Below are 21,508 nucleotides of genomic sequence, written 5' to 3'. Positions count from 1 at the left end.
CGCATGATGTAATTAGACAGTCGATCAAATTGTGTAACACAATATTGTAGTTTCATTATTATTATAATGCATAATTGCGGTAACAAATTTTATTATTCCAAATTTCCTATTTTCTATTTTAAAACTTCCGTAATAATTTAATATAGGTATATTCGGTGTCTCAGGTTTCGAAATTAAACCTTTTCTACAATATATTATATTGTTTATTTACGTCCCTTACACCTGAATTCGTGATTAATTCGCAAACTTTCGGTCATTTATAATTCAATACGCTCCATTGGAGTCTGAGATATTCAGCGTATACCCAGCGTCAAAATAATACAATATTTGTAAATATGATTCGACTACTTCTTTCCATGCCGTGTGTGCTGCAGATTGCCTACCTTCGATTGGTCCTGCTGTTGTACCAGACGTTCCCTAAGCAACTGCAGCTGCAGGATCATCTCCGACAGTCGGCGCTCCTTCTCCGCGAAACTCTCGGCGCAGAGGATCCTATGAAGAGCCGCCACACCGTCTTGCTCTACTTGCGCCTCCGTGTTTGGTATCCTTCCGGCATCCGGAGGTGAGAGTGTCACGTTATTTGCCACGGTGGTGGTCGTGCTTCCACTGCAACTGCAACACATGCGATTCAATCCCGATCAGTTTCGTCTAACAATAAGTAAGATGAATGGGAAAGACAGAAGAAAAGGCATTTATTAAACGTTGAGGTTGAATTCTTTTAACTATAATTGTAACTGAAAACTACAATTGTAAAATAGGTACGATAAATACATAAGAAAATATATACAAATTCCAAAAGAATTCTAAAGGAAATAAAACTTGTATTTATCTATTTTTTATATTTATCAATTAATGAAGCAATTAATGATTATTATCAAGAAAAAATTATACTTAAAAGCATTAATTAGTATAACAGATAGAAATAGGAAGGGAGAAAAGAAGCTTGTGACTTTAATTCTCTTAATACATATAATAAAAACTGATTCTTTTCTCTATGTCAGTCGCATTAATGATAAACAGTCGTCCATTACCGGAAATTTTTATTAACAATTCTGTAACTGATTATAAATAATAAACTATTCATAATTGTTCATCGTTAATAATTTATTGCAATTTTTTAATATCAAAAAGACAAAAGAATAGACATCGTTCAGGAATATCCGTCGATGCAGAGATGTTCCTGGAACGCCGAGTGAGAGAGAAAGAGGGAAATAACCTCCAGCGCATTAGGTTGGATGGTAGGTGGTCGCGTACGCGGTGCTGGAAGCCAGGTGAATAATAAATGAGTCGCGGCCGCGCAATCACGACAGGGCGAGTGTTTGCGTCCGTGATGGGGTACCTCGGTGCCATCAATCCTCCCCTGGCCCTCGAGCACCCGCCCAAGAACCGGCCTCGAGATTCTGCTCCTTTATGTCGGAGAAAATGGTCCGCGAATAAGTGATACAGGTCGTATTGTGCGGTGCTTAGGAGACCACCGGTCGGACAAAGGCTACGCGAGCGAGACAGACGAGGGTGACGATGTTGACAATGAGGAAGCTTACGCTGCGAAAAATATAGGCCAGCATCGTCCGCCGCGTTTCTTCATGACGTTACAGGGTCAACGATTAAAGTTGCATTACGATGTACGCGCGAATGGACATGCAACACAAGCGCTCAAACCGTTCCGAGTGTAGGAGCGTCAAGTCACGGACGTACGTACTTTTTTCTCGTCTACAATACGCAACCATCATTTATCTGGTATTTTCAGATTTTCAATGTTAGCCTGATTATCTTAATTATTCCAGACTGGTAGTTATGTTCTGACTAACAGAACAGCTAAGAATGTTTAATATCACGTCGATGTATACCTTCTTCAATAAGAGATTAAACGTCGCGTGTCGCGCAAGACAGAAAAATATATGAGATATAAAATTAAATATTTTTTTATACACACACACACAGCTTTTGATTCGTGAGATAATCACGAATTCACAGTCCGTTCAACTTCACCGCTAGAGTTAAACAGACTGTGATATTTGAATATTTCCCGAGTGTTTAAGTCTATCTTGTTCAGTCGGCAAAACCGGCGAAAGTGTGCGTCCGGTATCGCGAGAGGCTTTAATTCCACACGAACTTTCTTTAGAGTGATAATGATAACGTGAGTTTGGCGACAGATGTCATTCGCGCTTAACGGGTTTAAAAATAAAAAGAACTGCCTCCCGTTATTATTATCGCGCGCTAAAATATTGGAAGGGTTTAATTTCATGCGCGAGCCAAGATAAATGGTCGCCTCGTCTCTTTTGTGCTACTCCTCTGCGTACACAACTCGCTCTTGTCTACGCGGACTAACGGACGGGAGAATGTATGATAAATTGATGGCACATGGATCGTAGATAAAATCAATGCGAATAAAGAGATCTTTTCGCATTTTTTATAATCGAGACTTACACACAAGATCTTCGTGGGAGATCCCTTCGATTTATAGCGGCGCTTTATCAAAACTACAGCTGATATCGTTAAATAGAGTTGTTAATTAAATATCTAAGTTATTAAGTACGATCGATGTCATCAATTCTTTATCACCCCACTACTTGTAATATATAAAAATTACCAAAGCTATTTATGTATCAACCTTTTTATCTCTGCTTCTACCACGAGATAGGAACGTTTTGACTTGGCGATCTCTCGGAGAAAATCAGCAAATTTAATAATATAATTGCCATATCTCTAAACTCTTATTTGTTAAAAAGATTATCCTATATTTTTGTAACTCAAATCGGTTATTTTAATAAGCTTTACGATATTTAGCTGACTGTCGACAAAAATTTTTGCCGACGTCGTTAATCCCTCCGACATCGGAAATATCACGAGTTTTTTTACGTATCGAAGTTATCGCCAGTCCATAATGCGACGGTTATTCCACGGAGTTTTTATCCAATACCCACTATATTTAGAATAGCCGAGAGCTAATGTATATGCCCGATATTTTCGTCCACCCTATAACTCTACTTGCTAGTCACTCGCATCTCCGAATACCTACTCGTGCGCGGCTCATAATACGATTCGCGCGCGCGATACGTCAGTAGTGCATATATGATGCACGGAACCGAGACGCTTTATGTAACAATGTTGTTACAGTTGTTTGTACGTCCTGCAGAGTGTCCACGCGCGTATTTGCACAAATTCAAAGTATCTCCGAGCCGCGTGTCGGATTTTGTAATCCTTGAGACACATCGGAATCACTTCCGCGACAAATAAACAGCGAATTAAAATGGTTGATATCTTATTAGCTTATCGATAAGAATAAATTAGTAGAATTATTCTGGAAATGAATTTAAACGTATAGTCGATGTTAAATGTCATTTGGATGTTTTACTATTACAGTGATAACAACTTCGTGAGTATTGGCCGTATATTTTTAAATCGAATCCATGCTATTTCAATGTACGCAAAGTTAAATTGAACGTGCTCCAAAAAGAAGGTGAACGTCAACGTAAGTGCACGTTGTACTGTTGGCTGAATTTTTGAAGAATCTTGGCCAGCCGTCTGTTCGATGTGGGCAGCGGACTGGCACAGTTCTGCGCTACCGCTTCTCCAACGCTGCCAAGTTCACTCGTTTATACTTTCAATGACTCCACGTCAATATAAGACATCGCGTTACATATCTAGCTCGAAGAAAGACACTTTTTGCAGGGGATTTCTGCTATTCTATTGTTGACTGCTATCCGTATAATTTTGCCGGGTGTTATTTCGCGCGAATCTGCTGTCGTAACGACGGGCTGGATGTGCGACTTACTGTATACTAGTTTTTGTATTAATAATAACAGTTCTATGATTGCAAACAGATAAGACAGAGACTAGACAGTGGAAGTTCATAACAATTTGATCATGACTGTGGCATAAATTATTTGCGTAAATGCTTCATTAAGTCAGTAATCCCTTCAGTATCACTCAATCAACATAATACGCGTCAATAGAATACCGGAATAATAATATGGAAACGCAAAAGTATAATTTTATGGTAACATCATCATATTATAGCGCTATCGTACCATCTTATGTACGCAGAATCGTAATTAGTCACGTGTAAACAATTTATACTTAGTATTCTCGACTTTGTGTGAGCAATTTACAGAATAAAGAAAAAAATTATGCAAACACAAATCAATTCATTGGCAGACCTGATTACCTAGAGCAATTATTATCGGCGCAAAATAATCGTTTGAAAAGCATATGTCAGTCATGTAGACATGCTGTTCCACGGATTGATTATCTCACGGAATTATTTAAGTATATCTTATAATAAATTTACCGTAAATTATCCGTAAATTTAAGTATTGTGTGTTGTAGCATTATAACAATATTTATATAAAACTAAGCTATACCTATCAATGGAAGGTATACTAACTGATTAAATAACTGATATAGATCATTATTATGGGGACGGATATAGTCTAGTATAATAATAAAAGCTTTTTTGGAACTCGAAGAGGTGCATAATTATTAAAAATGTAGATATAAATAGCGCTAATATAACGTAGATAAATTAGCGCTATTAATTAAAATTACTCAATTTTGATTAATCTTTTAAGAACCATGATACAAGATTAGATTATAGATTATAATTATTGATAGATTATAGACAGAATGATAGACAGAAACAGTACGCAATAATTCTCATTAAATTAAAAACATTTCAGAGTATATTATATCAAGACTGAAAATTGATTTATTAAATCTTTCATTTAATAATAATTGTTTCGAGTTATGTTTCATGTTATAGTGCTTTTTGTTCTTGGATTACTGGTCATTGTCAACTGACTGTATATGGCAATAGAGATCCGTTTCAAGAGACCGCTAGGTTGGCCTTATGGTTTCGGGACAATAGTCTCTTTTAGGCTCCGCCCGATCGTTAGTTGCATGTTACTATATCCGAGATATCAGGCCTTGAGAATGTTGAGGCAAGAAACGACACAGTGGTCTTTTCTTTCAGAAAACAAAATTATAACTGCCGCCTTAATTTCCGGTGATAACATCGGATGATGGAGAACGTGAAATATCACATTGTGAGCTGTGTTCAAAGAATATCGATAATGTTACGAGCTAAATTCCAAAGTTTCCGTTCCCAAGAATTCCATTTGAACATCCAGCTTTCATAGAGAGAAAACTTTACTCAAGTTTTTCTCTATACACACACACACACACACATACACACACACACACACACACACACACGCGCACGCGCGCGCGCGCGCGCGTGTGTGTGTGTGTGTGTGTGTGTATCACATTGTGTGTGTACATATAGAAAATATATTGAAATATATTGAATTTTACCAAACAAAACTTGCTACGTTCTAAAATGTTACTATTGAATCATTGCAAATGCTATAAGCTCTATAAACTTATTGTATAAATTTTATTGTGACTTTGTGCAGTAACTATAACATGTTAACTTATTTGTCTGGCTGGCAAACAACAATTTGTAATTTGTAATTAACTCCTTATTATAAAATCAAGATTAAATTCAAATAAGTATTTGTATTCGCTTCAATTACATAGTCGGCAGTTGCAAAAGCAAAATTTATATATAAGCACTCGTAACAAAGTTGCAAAAAGCCACATCCGCCTCTGATTTACCATTATATTATATTAATCAGTTATGTAAAGTGGGAGAGATATGATAACCTCGGCGACACGGTGGCGCATTATGAGGCAGATATTGCAACAGAGTAGTGCACTGTTACAATGTCGATCGAACACGGTATCGAATAATTAACATACACAAGTTGCGTAAGAGTCGCTTATTGAGATACGTTGCATGGATTACACGAATTGTAATGGAGTCTAAATGATCAGGAAAATTGGAAGAAATTCTTGAACGGCACGCTCTTCTCATTTCCTGTTATTTGCGGGATAGGTACTTCCTAACCGAGTTAATAGTAGCCGGACCGATATTAAACGGAAGAGGGTGAAAATGACAATTGGAAGATCTGGTGACGCGATGGCGTGTGAAGAACACCGAAAATTCGAAAGTAGAAGCGCTCTTAGCATTTTGTAATCATTAAAATAAAAATAAGTGTTAAAATATAAAGTGATATATTTTTGTATATACTTGACTTGACTCAATTGTGGTAGTATATATATCACAGTAACGCCAATGCAAAGGAAGGTAGAAAAGATAAATTCCAAGAATGCGAATCACGACTCACCGGCAGTAGTTATAAATAACGTACGTGTCACCGTATGTAATAATCACAATATCGGACAAATCAATTAGTAAGTTTAATAAAGCACTCACCATTAACGTTTAATATTAATTGAATCCTAGTGCCGTAATACAATGACGAGACACACAAGTTGACTAGCAGACGATAGGCAACGAATTGAAATTGTTTCGCGAAGTAACATTCATATATACCTTACCTCTCACATATTTATAAACAGGCCTATTGTCATTCTATGTAAGCTAAATACCAAAATATTTAACCTACCCAGCGAGAAATGATTAGTCGAATCGAAGTTGATTTGATGTTGATCTCGATGTGTCGATGAATGGCCAATATCAAATACTGATTGATATTTTCATCATATTCAATCTCCCCATAGTTATTCTTATATTCATTGTACAATTATAAATATTTATACAAGATTTCTATTGTCTTTCGATCAGTCTTATATCGAATTGATGCAAAATCTAAAAGCACAGTAGTGTAGAGCGGGGTCAAAAGTAACGCGGGGCGAAAGTAACAACTCAAATATCTATAATTAATACTATAGTTAATATCTATAGTTTATACTTAATACCCAGGCCGAAGCGTTCTGAGACACGTTATAGCTTGTTCAGCTTCATCCGTTAACCAACAGACGCATGCGCATCTATGCCTACAACTATAGATATTTGAGTTGTTACTTTCGTCCCGCGTTACTTTTGACCCCGCTCTACCCTATATACGTATGTACTGTATATTCAATATACAATTGGTGAGAAGATTAAAAAACAATTTAAAAAATTTAATAGCAATATTCACAATTGCTCAATTAACGGTCACCTGGGGTGATTTTTGTACCCCAGTATCGAAAAAATAAAACTCACGTCACAATAGTATTTTAACGTGCTTCTTTCATTTTTAAATATTTTTGTTGTTTTTCCTTACTTTTTTCGGAAAATATTGAGCAAATCTGTATACATGCTGTCCTCAAACTAATAAATTATAAAACAATGAAAAATATGCTATATGTAATTAACAACAATGACTTTTAATTGGGTGTAAAAATCACCCCGGATAACCGTTTATGCCAAACAAAATGAAGTGATTATTCCCGCGGGGTTAATTATAATGAGAACAATTATAAAAATGACAAAAGTATGAACCAATATTCGAGAGCGACCATTCATCGACACATCGATATCAAATCGTCGATTCGATTAATCATTTCTGGCTATGCTTCAAATTTGGATATCGCTCATTTACTAGACGTATACAATTTGATTATTAATTATCATTATCTTATGTACTATAATATTAGATGTAAGTTTCATACTCAATATCATTAAACCTACCCAGTCAGAAATGATATTAATATGTACCCTTGAATAATAAGCGTATCTTTTTGCTAAGCATAAATAGCAGATTTACTACACTCCATAGAATAGAAAACCATTAACTAATATCTGAACGCGTTTATTCGTGCCTTATAATAGATAATCTATCAAATCTTATTTTCTTCCTCTGTTTATTATTTGGTAATTAAACGATAAATCGATAGTCTTTTTAGATTGTCTCATTCAGACAATATAAAATAGAGATAAAAGGTCTTATTTCGGCCGCCCTAGTCTTTTACTTCAATATATGATATCACCTGGACTAACCTATGTGCATTGTGACTGGTTGGCGTGGAAGAGAGCGGCGGTGATGTCCGCCTGGTATTGGTAGTATCATCCTGGATAGACAGGGATTCGCTGTTCATCTTGCACGTTAGTCTTTTGAGAACGTCGTCCATGGATCTTTTACTGCCTGCAGCGGTGGTACCACTGCCGTTATTATTGTTGTTGTTTTGCGTGACGGTATTGTTGTTGTTATTGTGATGGGGATGATTAGGGTAATAGGGATCAACGGAGAGGAGGGTGGGTGGCGAGCCGCACTCCGAGGAGCTCGCCGGTTCCAGTGCACCGCCCGACGACGACGACGTGTTCGTATGGTGATGATGGTGGTGATGGTGGTGATGGTGATGATGAGGGTGGTGGTACGGCGCGAGGGTCTCTTGGCTCGACAGGAACAGCAGCCTCTGCCGCTTGGCCGTCCGTAAGGAATTCAACGAGGGCGACGGCGAGTCGCGTAGATCCGGCTCGCTGGTAGTCGCCGGCGACGAACAGCCGGACGACTCGCACTCGCCGCCTCTCTGATGGGAATAGCACTCCTCGATGTCGACGGGGGTGGTGGCACCCTCCTCACCAACGACGACGGCTGTCTCGCCACCGGAACCGGCCACCGGCGAGGTAGTGTCCTCCTCCTCCTCGTTGGCGCCTGCCACTGTACCCGCACCGCCCCCGCCCTCCGATAGCTTCGTTGGTGGCGACTTCCTCTTTGAGGACATCCTCAGTCTGCAACACAAGCGTAACGGGAGACCGCTGAGTTTTTTTTGTCTTTTTGTGCTTTCTCGATCTTACTTTTCTTGCGTCGACGTACTCAATTGGGATGTGTATCATGGAGGAAGAGCGGGGGAGGATTGTCGGCGTTGGAAATCTTCGTATATTCTCTATGTGCTCCGATGATACGGCTCGCTTTTTTTTTTCTTATATTGATATCGTAAAAAGATCATCTAAAATGTCGCAGAACTCATTTATGTTTACGTTGATTATTGCGGTTTATCCAGTTTCTTGGCGGCACGAAAGAGTGGTAGAGGGTTTCAATTTCAGCATCCTCAGGTGGAGGACTGCGTATGAGCGAGCGACGAGACGACGTCGCTCCTTACGTCACCCAGTCGCCCCCGGCAGACGTCTAAACTATCTGCCATCTGGCGCGGAGTTAATTTAGACACGGACTAGCCCAAGTTCGTCCATTCATTTCCGTCTACAAATTACCAAATCTAAATCCAAATCGCACGATCGACCGGCCGTCTGCTGGCTAGGTGGCAGTCGTGGCCGTCGTCGCCGATATCGGCGCGCGGACAAGTGGAGGAACGTATAAGTTATGTAACTAGACGCAAGGCGCAATTATCGGGCGGGAATTATTGTTGCGCTGGCGTGTCGCAACGATCTCTCCATTAATCGAGCGAGATATTCCATTAATCGACTGACCAATTATGTAGCGAGGAGAAAGAAAGAGAGAAAGCGAAAGAGAAAGAGAGGGAGAGAACTACATTAGACCACGATTATCTTCCACTGGCGAACACGAGCGAGGTTGCGAGGTCAGAAATAAGCACGACTCGCGGTTTCGTTGATCGTCATCCGATGAAAAGCGGGACGAGCTTTAACCGAGCATTTCCGGTGACACGCAGGCTTCGTTTCTCGTTTTCAAAAGTAATCTGCCCGATGGAACAAATTAACAATTTTAAATCTCCAATCTTCGAATTTTTCAAAATAATTTGTTTTTCTCTTTTCAAATCGTGTTTTAATTTTCGAATCAACACAGTTGATTCGACGGTACGTTGCGTCAAGCAAGTAAAAGAATGTACATTAATTTAAAAAATATCGAGCATTTTATCCAATAGTGTGTCAATGATTTCTCTCATTAACGCGCTTGACCTACATTTTTGAGCTGCACGATTGATGTATAGAGGTAAGGTCCATTACACATATATAAGTCAGAGATAATGACTTTTAGACGTAAACGACTTTTCAACTGGAGGATGCGCGTTTTACATACATGTCGCTTTGCGTTCAAAATCGTCCTCTGTGATGTGTATAATTACAACGGGAGATTTATTACTGCGCGTTACGCGGACATTTGTTAGTCACATAATGGAGAACGATTTACGGTGCTGAGAGAATACTACGCGCATCTTCTCGGAACGTAAGAGCGATATATCATAAAGTTATGAAATATATAATGACATCGGCTGTCATCGGCCATTTCGCCTTAGGCATCGCTAACCGTATCGCGGGGATAAAGATAATATTTATATAATGCATCACTCGAGATGCAATCCTCCCCCAAGATACAAATTGATCGATCAATTAATTCTTCAAGACACAGATTAAATATAAACTGCATCTGTGATGGTGCTAAATTAAATTGATTTAATAAATTAAATTTGGATCTTTTGGACAAAGATATCCAAAAATATATATTTAGCCAATAATATATATTGAGAAAAAAGGTATCAGAAGGTTTTTAATGGAATTGTTTCGAATCGCTGGCACAAAGGCAAACTGATTTTCATTTCCGCGAGCCAATTTGCGACAAAAATAATATTTGTGAAGATAAAGATAATATTTGTATGCTAGATATGTAATATTGCGTAAGAGTATCGAGGATCTGCGTGATCTTCTACTGCGATATAGATCGATCGATCGAATCTCTGCGGAGGGATATAATATCAGTATTGTAATATTTTATCAATCTTAAACATTCTTAATTTGCAACACGGTCTTTACAATTATACGGATCTTCTTAAAAGATCTCATCACGTAAACAGAAAGAAAAAAAAGTATATAAATAATTTCAATAATTATAATAATAAAAACAGTATAAATATTAGATACATAAAGTTATCTAATACGAGACTGAGAAATACTTTTTTGGAGAAACACAACTTGTTTCCAAAATAAAAGAAAAGAAAGAGAACGTTATCGCCCTTAGTTGTGTCGCGTATCAAGTCGTCGCACCAAGAAGCGCGTTATCAAGAAGGTCAGGATTATAACATCAGCGTCTCTGCTCGATACGCATTATGCCGCAGCCTATTATGAGATTCGCAAAAAAAAAGCATCGAACGGGGCAGTGGGGCCGCTGATAATGTGGGAATGGACAGTACTGCGTTGTACGTACGCTTATTACAATTCGTTACAATAATGAACATTGTCTGCGCGCTGCACGCGCGCGCCTCCAGCGCATTTTTTGCACGAGCGGGCTCGCGCGATGCGCCCGCGAGGCAGCTATGCACGCGCTCTCGACGCGCGCATGCACACGAATTGCGAGTCGCGGCAGATCGGGGTACGCCGAGGACCACGTGCTCCGTTTACTACGAGTGTATATATTGTGAACGGCCGCTACGAACGACGCTGAGAGATTACGATGAGCGCAAGATCGAAACACGAAGAACTGGTGAACGATTCATCGGATTTTCGGCGCGACGCGCGTCCGGCGCGTCTCGTCCGCAGTCGGGAAGAGAATCTAAATCGCTTTATAATTGTCAATTAGTCGAAGATCGCATATGACCCCGCGTAACGTGATAAGGCCGATTTTACAATCAGTCATATGTCGGAACGTAGCCGATGGTCCAACAAGGAAAATTCGTTTTCGAAAAATAAATTCTCTCGTTGGACCATCGGCTACGTTCCGACATACGACTGATTGTAGAACCGGCCTAAAGCCGGGGAAGGCCGAATTCCTTCTCTGCAGTGTAACCGAGTTTTACGAAGAATTCCACATTTATTTATTCTCAGAAACACTAGATAAATAGAACACGTATTGAATTGTTGACATATATTTGCGAACCGTTACGATAAAAGGAACTAAAAGCCGAGGTTCCTATTCCAGACATAACAGAAAATGCTGAATATCCTGTAAAAAGATGCTTCTAAACTATACATATGTGTATTTATAATAAGAACGTGAATAAAGATAAGAGGAAAACGAACTGCACTTCCGAATTACATCATTAGCAATCTTCCTAAAATTAAATTTAAGCTTGGCGGACTCGCTAAGAATAAGCGGCCCGATGTATATTTAGCGAAGATATGTTGACGGCATAACTACGCACGCTAGATAATAATCTCGTCATGATTGCGAGTCGTGGCAGCAATCAGTCAATGTGCAAGCGTTCGGCGATCGCAGGCGCGAGGAAATCTCTGAGACCATTGCTCTCCTTCCCGGCGCCTCGCTCCCTTCGGACGTACCACGAGTTTATCGCGCGTCGCTTTTCTATTTCTATTGTCTCTACGACAGTCTACGTGTCTCAACATTGTACGCGTATACGTATATGCGTACATGCATACGCGCGACTGCCGGCGTGTCGTCTCGCGCGGGTCTTCGTTGTGCGGCGTACTTACCGCGCTCTTGGTACGCGAAGTATTTCTGTCCCCTAGACTTTCCGCCCGGCATAATTACTTCGCGAAGCACAGATTCGCAACTATAGACCCCGACTGCCGAGGAGACCGAACAAAAAGCGCGCGCGCCTGCGGCACGTCCGCGGAAGAAATATTTTTAACCGCCAGATGCCATCGTGTCCGGCCGACTGAAATCACAGACGAGGATAGCGAGAGATCATCAACGCCGGTGACAGTGCAAGAACGCGCGGGTGGTAGGTCTCCTCCTTCCGCGAGTATACTATCGTGTCGGATTGAATAGGCAAAAAGGGGGGGAAAAATGATTTCGCACGATTGGAAATACAGTCGAATTCGAAGCGAGATCGCATCCCGAGATTTGTAACAAACGGCCAGAGAAAAAAAATAATCAAATGTAATTCTAAGCTTGCACTTGCATGACACATACGCACTCGCATACAAAATCTCACGTAATATATTCGATAAGGGGTCGACAATAATCTCGGCCGTCAATATCGATAGAATGTAAACTTGTGTCGATTGCGGATAATGGGATAAATCTTTCCTTCGCCGGGTGTTCTAAGTACTCTCTCTCTCTCTCGCACCCACGCAATATCCATTCATACATTTGCTGATTCATTAAGTGCGTAAGATGAATAATTACGAAAGCGCATTTCTTGTTTCTCTCTGTTCTTTCCACGCGCGATTTCGCAACGATTTCGTGCCGCACGTGTCGCGATTATTATAAATTGATGATAATTTTGTCATCAACGAGTTGTTTTAAATTGAGCTTCAATTCAATTTTAATATATCGCGCATTTCATTATCGTGAAAAATTATTGATCAAAGTAACAAATCAAAAATTTTATTAAGCAATTACTTATATATATATATTATATATAAAATATATTATATATTTTTTTTATAATTTTAAAACAATGAATGATGATATACACAAAAATGTTACGCAAACAACCAAAGTTCTCTAGAGATCAATTATATTATGACTTAATAGCAGTTAATCTAATTATGACTATTGTATGCAAGTCATAAAAGTACGCCTTTTTAATCAGTAAACTCACCGAAGAGTTCGATACAATTATCTGCGTCTGTACGCCTCATACTAATAGCTTCAATCGCCATATGTTTCGCTTATCGACAAAGGTCGAATATCTTATTACATTTACTCCGCAGATAAAATATCATTGAAACCAATGTTACGACGATATTTAAAATTAAGTCCTCGTATTGTACAAAGTGTTTCAAAAAAAAGAAAAAAATCGATAAAATATATATATCTTTAGTTAAATATTTCTTAAAAAAAAAAATTGTTGTCGATACGAAATAATTGTAATGACAAATGTATATAATTCTACTAATTCTACTTCTTTGAAATGAAAGATTAAATTTTAATGTATTTTACATTCGAGAAGCAAAAAAATTGATAAAAGATGAAATATATAAAAGAAGATAGTATTTTTGAACTGAATTGACTGAAAAAAATGCATTGATAATAATAGTATATTTAATAGTATATTTGCTAATTTGTTATATTATTATAAAATCTTAGATAATAGTGATTTTTATTTCCGGCATTTCGTTCATTTTAATAATATACACATAGATATTTTTATATTGGTTTCGAGATGTAAAGTTCAATTTAATTAATTTAATTTAAAGCGCATGCGTGTCGTAAACGAGATAAAAATATTTTACGACCATTTTGTGACTTTTTCCCTGTCGGTCGTGATCGATCGAAACGTATCCACGAGCAACGACCAGAGAAGCACGCATATTCACGCATAGCGACACGCATCCACGGATGTAAGCGTGTGAGCCGACGCTTGACTTTCTATTAGTGGCACAATAGGAACCTAGTTTTTTTTAGGGGATGCGGCATCTGTTCGGGCTCAAGTAGCAAAGCTAGGGTGGCGTTCCAGTGTCGGGGTGAGAAAGTTGGCCCGATACCGCGAGCTACAACTTCCGTCAGCACGCACGCAAATAGGACGGACGGAGGAATCTGTTTCGAGTGATCTGGTGTGGGAAACAGCCAACGAGATTTCTGGAGAATAAGCTGTCAGATATATCAGATGGATTGAAGACAACTTACTCTCTAAATCTGAATCAGTGAACAGTACTGCAAATCAGTGAATAGTCACTGATTCTCAGTGTAAAGTATCCCGCACTGATTCAGAAAAGTGGCATACTTTACACTGATATCAGTGACTATTCACTGATTCAGATTTAGAGAGTAATTACGAATTGTACGATTATGTCCGTGATAATATGGAATTCGACTAAATGTATTATGTGTAACTTCAGTCTAAATAAGAAAGCACTAAAAAAATTTAATCAGATTTTTGCTTGTAAAAGAAAAGATTTGAAACCCGTACAATGGCTAAAAATAATAAATTTAATAATTTTTAAGATGTTAACATTGATATACTGCCGCATTACATTATAAGAATAGGGAGTCACATTTTATAACTTAGAAATATTAAAAATTGTATGTCTTTTGTTTTAGCGAATATGACAGCACTAAAATAAACAATGCAATTGCATAGAGTGTTATCAGTAAGATTTGCATGTTAAGTTGAATGTAATTAATTAACGAGGTATTAGTCAAATATTATATTATAACTATATTAGTCAAAGTATTTACTTATTATCAAACAGAGACGAACAGCAGAGATCAAGCCGTAAATTACGCGACATAGTGTATAAAAATTCATTATATCTTACTCTTTGTGGAGGGGTGGCCAGCATCTCGGGAGCATTATAATTAAGCTGCGCAAAGCTGATTATACGGCGAAGAAAAAAGATACACGCGCGTTATTGACTAATTTTATACCACTAGCTATACGAATTTTGGAACGTACAATAGCGATAAAAGACCATTAATGTACAGCATTCAGTCTTCTTTTTCTCATTATCTGTTCTTCATACATTTTCGGAAGCCGTCGTAAGAGAGATACGAAAGAGGACCCAATCTCGCGATATATACACGGCACGCAAACTTACTTAAAAATGACATTGGATTATGTAGTAACATAATTCATGTCACGAGCAAATTGACACATCGATAACAACATTGTAATATTTCGCTGATTTCAACACCGCGATATTAGTCAGTGTGCGAATTTCGTAATATATCATAAAGATATATTTTATCATAAAAATATGAGTAGAGTGAGAAAAAATAGAAAAGATGATCAAAAATGAAATAAGAATAATGTAAAATAGAGAAGATGAAAGATAGGAAAACAAGATTGCCAATCGATTTCTCATGTCGGCCATTTCTTGAAGTATTCGTACTCCCAGTATTATTATGATTAATATCCATGGCAAAATAAAAATATCGAAGAAAGAAGAGCGATGGCAGTTTTCAGTAACTAGATATCGATAGCTATTCTTACTCCCCGACGCGAGATCAGCTCGGGAAAAGTCGCGCATGAGAAAATCCTGGACGCGGTGAGAGAAAGCGCCCCCGTCGTTAGTATTCTTTATAGGACCACCGTGGGATACGCTCTACATAATGGAGTCCCGGTACCGGCGTCTCTTCTTTTGATGCTACCTCTTGGCCGATCTCTTGTTTATGTATGAGCGGGCGCGGACCGCACCCACCCGCGCGCAACGTAACGCGCGGGCACCGTACAGCCCACCGTCACCACCGGAGTTGGTGGTTGTCCCAGGGGCAGCGCCGGGTCTTCCTCGCGCGCGCAATCCTCCCGTTCTTTGCGTCGCTTCGCTTCGCGACGCAAGTCAGAGGGGCGAGGCGCGACTAGGCCGAAACACATTCACAGGAACCGACAACGTAACGTCCGCCTCGCCTCGCCTCGCCTCGCGTCACATCGCGGCCGCGTCGTAAAAGCAATCTTCCGTCGGTCTCTTCTTCTTCTTCTTCTTCTTCTTCTTCTTCTTTCTACCTAGAATACGTTATCAGCAGCACCGGTGGGGTCGAAGAGGGCAACCGCGGCCTCTCGGCCCTCGCGGTTGCTCTAGCCCTTCTTACTATTTCCGGAGCCTCTCTCTTCCGCCGCCTCTCAGAACCGCCTCTCGCCGCGAATTCCTTTTTTTTCGCCACTCGTCTCACGCGATGCGCGCTTTTATCTACGAGACTCGCGGCTTCCGCTCTGAAGTATGGTAATATAAAACTTTACACCTGGTAAAGCTAAGAAAGTGCAACTCAATTGAAAGAATTATAATAAGATAGATGTATCAAGAACGCATATGACAAAGTTCAAAGTTCTTATTTTTTAAAGAGAAGATAATTTTGATGATAAATTGCGAGAAAGCTGTGTAAATAAAATTTTTCTTGTTTTTCTTTTTTACGTGATTTAAGACTTTAAAAACATTCAACGGAATAATATTAATGGTGACAAAAAATCATTGATAAAAAATTTTTCTACGAAATATTTTTCTTTAAATTCAGAACAATTTTCCATATAACATAAGTTGCAATTAACTTCGGCGAAGTCAAGGGAGATACCCGAATAAATCGATACTGTCAAACTGTTAATCATTACGCATTTAATTTAACGCTTCAAAACAACAAACTTCAATCTCTTATCGTATGACGATTTAACACAAATATTAAAAAAACAGCAAGCATGTATATTCACATTACACGTAAACTTTATTTTCCTTAACAAGTTCTCTTATTTTGCTTATCACGTCCTATAAAATGCAGAAAAAATTAAAAAAAAAAAACAATTTGTATTTAAAATAATGATATATTATTACAAATTAATGATGGAAATTATAATATAATATGTGTAGATAATGGGAAACTTTTAACTTTTAATCAACGATTTAGCCCTCGACTTCTCCAACCCTGGCGACAGCATGACAAAATGCCGGCCCGTATCGCGCCAAAGTAAATCAATGAACGAAAGCGAAGTCGGATTATTAATCCGCGGGCGCGCCGCATCGAGCCGTCGTAATTAATACCGTCGTAACTTGATTACGAGAGCGGCGATAACGTACCACTGAACTTGGTCCCGGAGAGGAACAAGATCAAAAGAAGTGAACATTTAATTCGCGAGATTCGCCGCCGTACGACTGATTGTGAGTCTCGCACATCAGGGAGGTCGTGCACGCCAAAGCGATCAGCTGCTTTCTCTCTGGAGATGTCAATCAAAAAATACCGCACGCTAGATGATAACGTGACATAAATCCTAGAGAAAGAGCGGATACTCGCAAATAAGTCCGACCTTTCACCAACGGGACAGTTTCACTTCGTGCTTTTCCTTCATTTCCGCGGGGCGGTATCTTCTCACTATCTCCTCATTATGTATATATCTTACGGTTAACTATTGCGCAAACAAATGACTCTCACTGAATGCTTGCGTAATGATGTGATAAGATTTCCGGAGACTTATAATCGCTTTCGGCACAAATTCATGTTCTCGTTTTATATCGGTCGTGTTCAGAATAATTTTAAAGTATAAAATGATTGAATTACGTTATTTAATCTCATGACAACAGATTGAACGTATGATTTTTCACGCTCAAAATAATAATGTCTATCCTTCCCGATATTTTGAAAAAAAATCTTCCCATGATTGGCAATGTTACAATCGGCATGACTAACTTTGTCTCGTCAAAGACAAAATCCATATGGATCACGAGCGCGTGATCAATCAGGAAAAAACTCGAAGAAAAGAAGGATATAAGAGAAAGAAAGAGGAAAAGAGAGGGAGAGAAAGAATAGAGGAGGAAAGAGAGAATAGAATGCGCTGGTCGGGGGACAGGGGAAGCGGAGACGGCTAGAAATGGGGGGAGGGTCTTCTGACCGAGTGTGGGTTTAAGAAGAAGTGGGGCCATGTGTTCAGTGTCAAGTTGCTCGGACCTTAGATCGCTTCCTCGATCCTCCTCCTTCGCGTTATAACGGAGTTCGTTAGAGAGAGGAAAGGGAGCGTGTTACACGCGATGCACGTGCACACACCGAGCGCGTTTCTGCGCGCGTATGCACATATCGTCCCGAGAGAGGAACCAGAAGGGAAGACAGATAAACGAGATCGGAGGAGAAAGAGTCGGGCTGAAAGAGAGAAAGACGAAAGAAGCAGCGCAGGAATTTATTTGATGCTCTATCTCTGAGACTAAACGCGTACTAAAGTAGACAAAAGGCAAATAGAGTCTGGAATTGAATAACGTCACGGTCTGTGTTTACGAAACTAGTGACATTTAGAGAATTTGTGCATTTTAACTGCATATATCTCTTTGTTAAACAGACTAGAAGAATAAATATCAAGAAACAATTTTTTTTTGTTTTTTAAATGAAATATTCCCAAAAATAAGTTGGCCCTCGCCCTATCATTTGCACTTCAAAAAGTTCGCTTAGATCCTTATTTCTATTCATTCGTTTAAAGTTTTTAAGGTTAAAGGTGAAACTTTACAGTTACTCGATGTAAATGAACGTGCGCCTATTAGAATTTCATGCTAAAGAAAGACGGAGATAGAAAAAGAGAGAGTGAGAGAGAGAGAGAAAGAAATGAAGAAAGACGGTTTCAAGCATCGCGCGAGAGCGCGCGCCGATGGGAACAAAGCGCGCAGCATCTGGAACGCGTTAGGGTCCTCCGCGACCGCCCCCACACACCGACCGTCACGTATGTACGCACACGCACACTAGCGTGATGCATGAGGAAAAGCAAGCTCTTTCGTGAGAGGAACGCAAAGACACCAAGAAAGAGGGGGGGAGTGCGAGGTTCGAGGGGAAGGAAACCCCGGACGTGTGTAGAGGAAATGAGAGAATTCGTGGGGTACGCGCGCCGCCAGCCGAAAACAACGAGAAAGAGAGAAAGAGAGAGAAATGTTCACGTGTGCGTTACATGCTCGTACATCTCAACTCCCTCTGCCCTTCCCTTCGTCCGACTCAAACGAACGCGTAACCGGGCCCCATACATCGCGAACAAAGCGCGCGGCATACACGGATCTGTACGCGAGAGGCTGCACGCGCGATAGCGCGGTGGCCGGAGCACCTCGGCTATCTGCCGCTATTCATCCGTCCTGATGAATCCCGCCGCGCCGCAAACCCTCGCGCCGTTGTCCGCGGTACCGGGGTACAGGTATTGTGCGGTGTATGCGAATAGCGATCCCCGTATCGCGCGCGACTCCAAATCGGCTTCTTTCGGGGTTGGGCGCCCCGTTAAAGCAACGGAATCTACTTTTCTTACAATCGTATTTCCTTAAATATCTCGCATCGAACAGGTGTACCGAAGACTATAATTTTATACGACAAAGACTTTTTCCTAAGTTTTTCTAAAAATTTCTCAAACGTTGTACTTATATTCACAAAAGCTTCGAGTTCCTCCGAGTTACAGTGTTCTGTTAAACGACAAAGTTTCAGCGGACGTTTTCTAGTTTTCTATTGCTCTAAACTCTAAACTAAGACTGCGGCCCACTTGACGCTACAAATGCTTTGGAGCGTTTTTCTTCTCCTTCTTTCTTCATTGAAAGAAAAGAGAAGAGGAATGCTTCGAAGCATTTGTAGCGTCAAGTGGACCGCAGCCTAAATTTAATAACTCGTGTATTTCATAACACTAACTTGTTTAGAGCAACAGTAAAGAGAAAATTATACAGAAAGTCTAGAATTAAAGATATAGCCTGATATCCATTATCGAACGCGTCTCTTTTCGACTTATCCGATTAGCGGTATAATATCACGTGGAATGCAACGTGTTATGCATCATTATACGTTATCGTGCGTATCTGCTGCCGGCTATTACCGTAATTTTCTATTGCAAGTTACTGCGGTTAGCAGGTAGACTCGCGACACGCTAATGCAGAGTGGTTCTAACATCTACTTTACTACTTCACCCTAGGCTTCGTGCTATCGCGGAACATCTTATGCAATTCCTCTCAAAATCACGACGCGAAGAATACAGTTACTTGACGTCCATCTTGATTAATTGGAGGAAACGCGGTGCACATGAGTGCGAATGCTTTCAGCTTGTAAATATCTTTGCCACACCATGTTCTACAAGAAAGATGTGCGATATAGTAATAACCGCAGGTATGCAACTTTATTTGCTTGATACTTTTTAATAAAAGAATTTATCCTCGCGCATTCTTATAGAAGAGGATTCCAGAAGAGGATCTTATCAGGAAGTATCACACGGTTAGTACATGTATACATCATTGTATCATTATGATAAACGGGATGTCGCCTATTCTCAGTTGGTTTTGCGCTCTGGCAATTCTTGAAATAATTCTACGGACATAAAATATACGAAATGTGGAGATAAATATAGCAAGCATTAATTATCGGCGTACATAAAAATATTATAAAATCTGAAAGATTAAAAAATGATGGTACTATTCGTAAATTCATGCAGTGCTCAAAAGAATATAGAATTATTCAAAAAATATGACAAAAATGACAATATGTTACTTTTACAATTATAATATAATAAGTTCAATCAATAGTAATTATGATACTATTGATTGAACTTATATGAACATATATTAGAACACATCGCGAGATCATATCTTTAAGAAATTCCGACAGAGTTGATTAGGGTCAAGTATATCAATGCTTATCGCCCACTGTTATTCGCTAAATTTTGTAGTGATTTATCTGAGAAATAGAACTTTGTAATACTTCTATGAACGTTTGCCCGCAATTATGCACTCGCTAATTCGTAATCGCTGAGTAATTTAATTTAATTTATTGCGTCTTATTTGACGTTATACGTGTCATTGTTAATTAACAGTGCACAGCCCGTGGTTCATTAAATAATCTCCCACAGGAGTTTTTGAGATCTCTTCAGAATAGATTCCGATCGAAATTATTCCGTTTTTCTCTAGAAAATACAATTTTAAATCTAAAAAATAACTAAACAATTCCGATCGGAATCCATTCCGAAAAGATAATACGTGCCCTAATATCTCTACGTCGGTAATCGTCGCGCAAAAACAAGATACTCAGAAACTCAGTGGCTCGCGCGATAATCCAAAAGGGAAGTGTTAACATTCGTATTCGTTTCTCTAATGAGTTGTCAATGCCGACCTTGACCTCGAAATGCAATCATGCTGATGAGTAAGAATTTTTTTTCTAACAAATATGCATTTCACATCCTAGCGTTTGTCGGTCAAAGTCAAATACGATATCGTTTGCGATTGCAGACACACGCTATTAAAGCAACGTAATTCATACGCGTAATTTCATTGAGATAAGTTCGAAATCAGGGCAAACGGTTGTTGACAGATCTCGATGGTCAGATGTTTAAGAGTCAAAGAATTTTAGACATAATTTTCCATAGTTGTGAAGATTGTGCGATTCGGTAATGTCTGACAGATAGTACATTTTGAAAATTAAATCGA

General features: G+C 39.3%; 1 protein-coding gene across 1 annotated transcript in view; it reads right to left on the bottom strand.

Moving 5' to 3' along the window:
* Positions 1-344: 344 nt before the first annotated feature.
* Positions 345-21,508, bottom strand: part of LOC112463588 (1-phosphatidylinositol 3-phosphate 5-kinase-like) — a 128,510-nt gene continuing 107,346 nt past the window's right edge. Inside the window, exons 4-5 of the mRNA XM_025030056.1 lie at positions 7,850-8,581; positions 345-612 (exon numbers count right to left, since the gene is read on the bottom strand). Of these exons, the coding sequence (XP_024885824.1) occupies positions 345-612; positions 7,850-8,581 (1,000 nt within the window). The remainder of the gene's footprint in view (positions 613-7,849; positions 8,582-21,508) is intronic.

Source organism: Temnothorax curvispinosus, unplaced genomic scaffold (genome assembly GCF_003070985.1).
Source record: "Temnothorax curvispinosus isolate PA1 unplaced genomic scaffold, ASM307098v1 QBEX01001437.1, whole genome shotgun sequence".
In the NCBI taxonomy this organism is placed as follows: domain Eukaryota; kingdom Metazoa; phylum Arthropoda; class Insecta; order Hymenoptera; family Formicidae; genus Temnothorax; species Temnothorax curvispinosus.
Note: the sequence above shows the minus strand (reverse complement) of the source record. Positions and strands in the feature narration are given on the sequence as shown.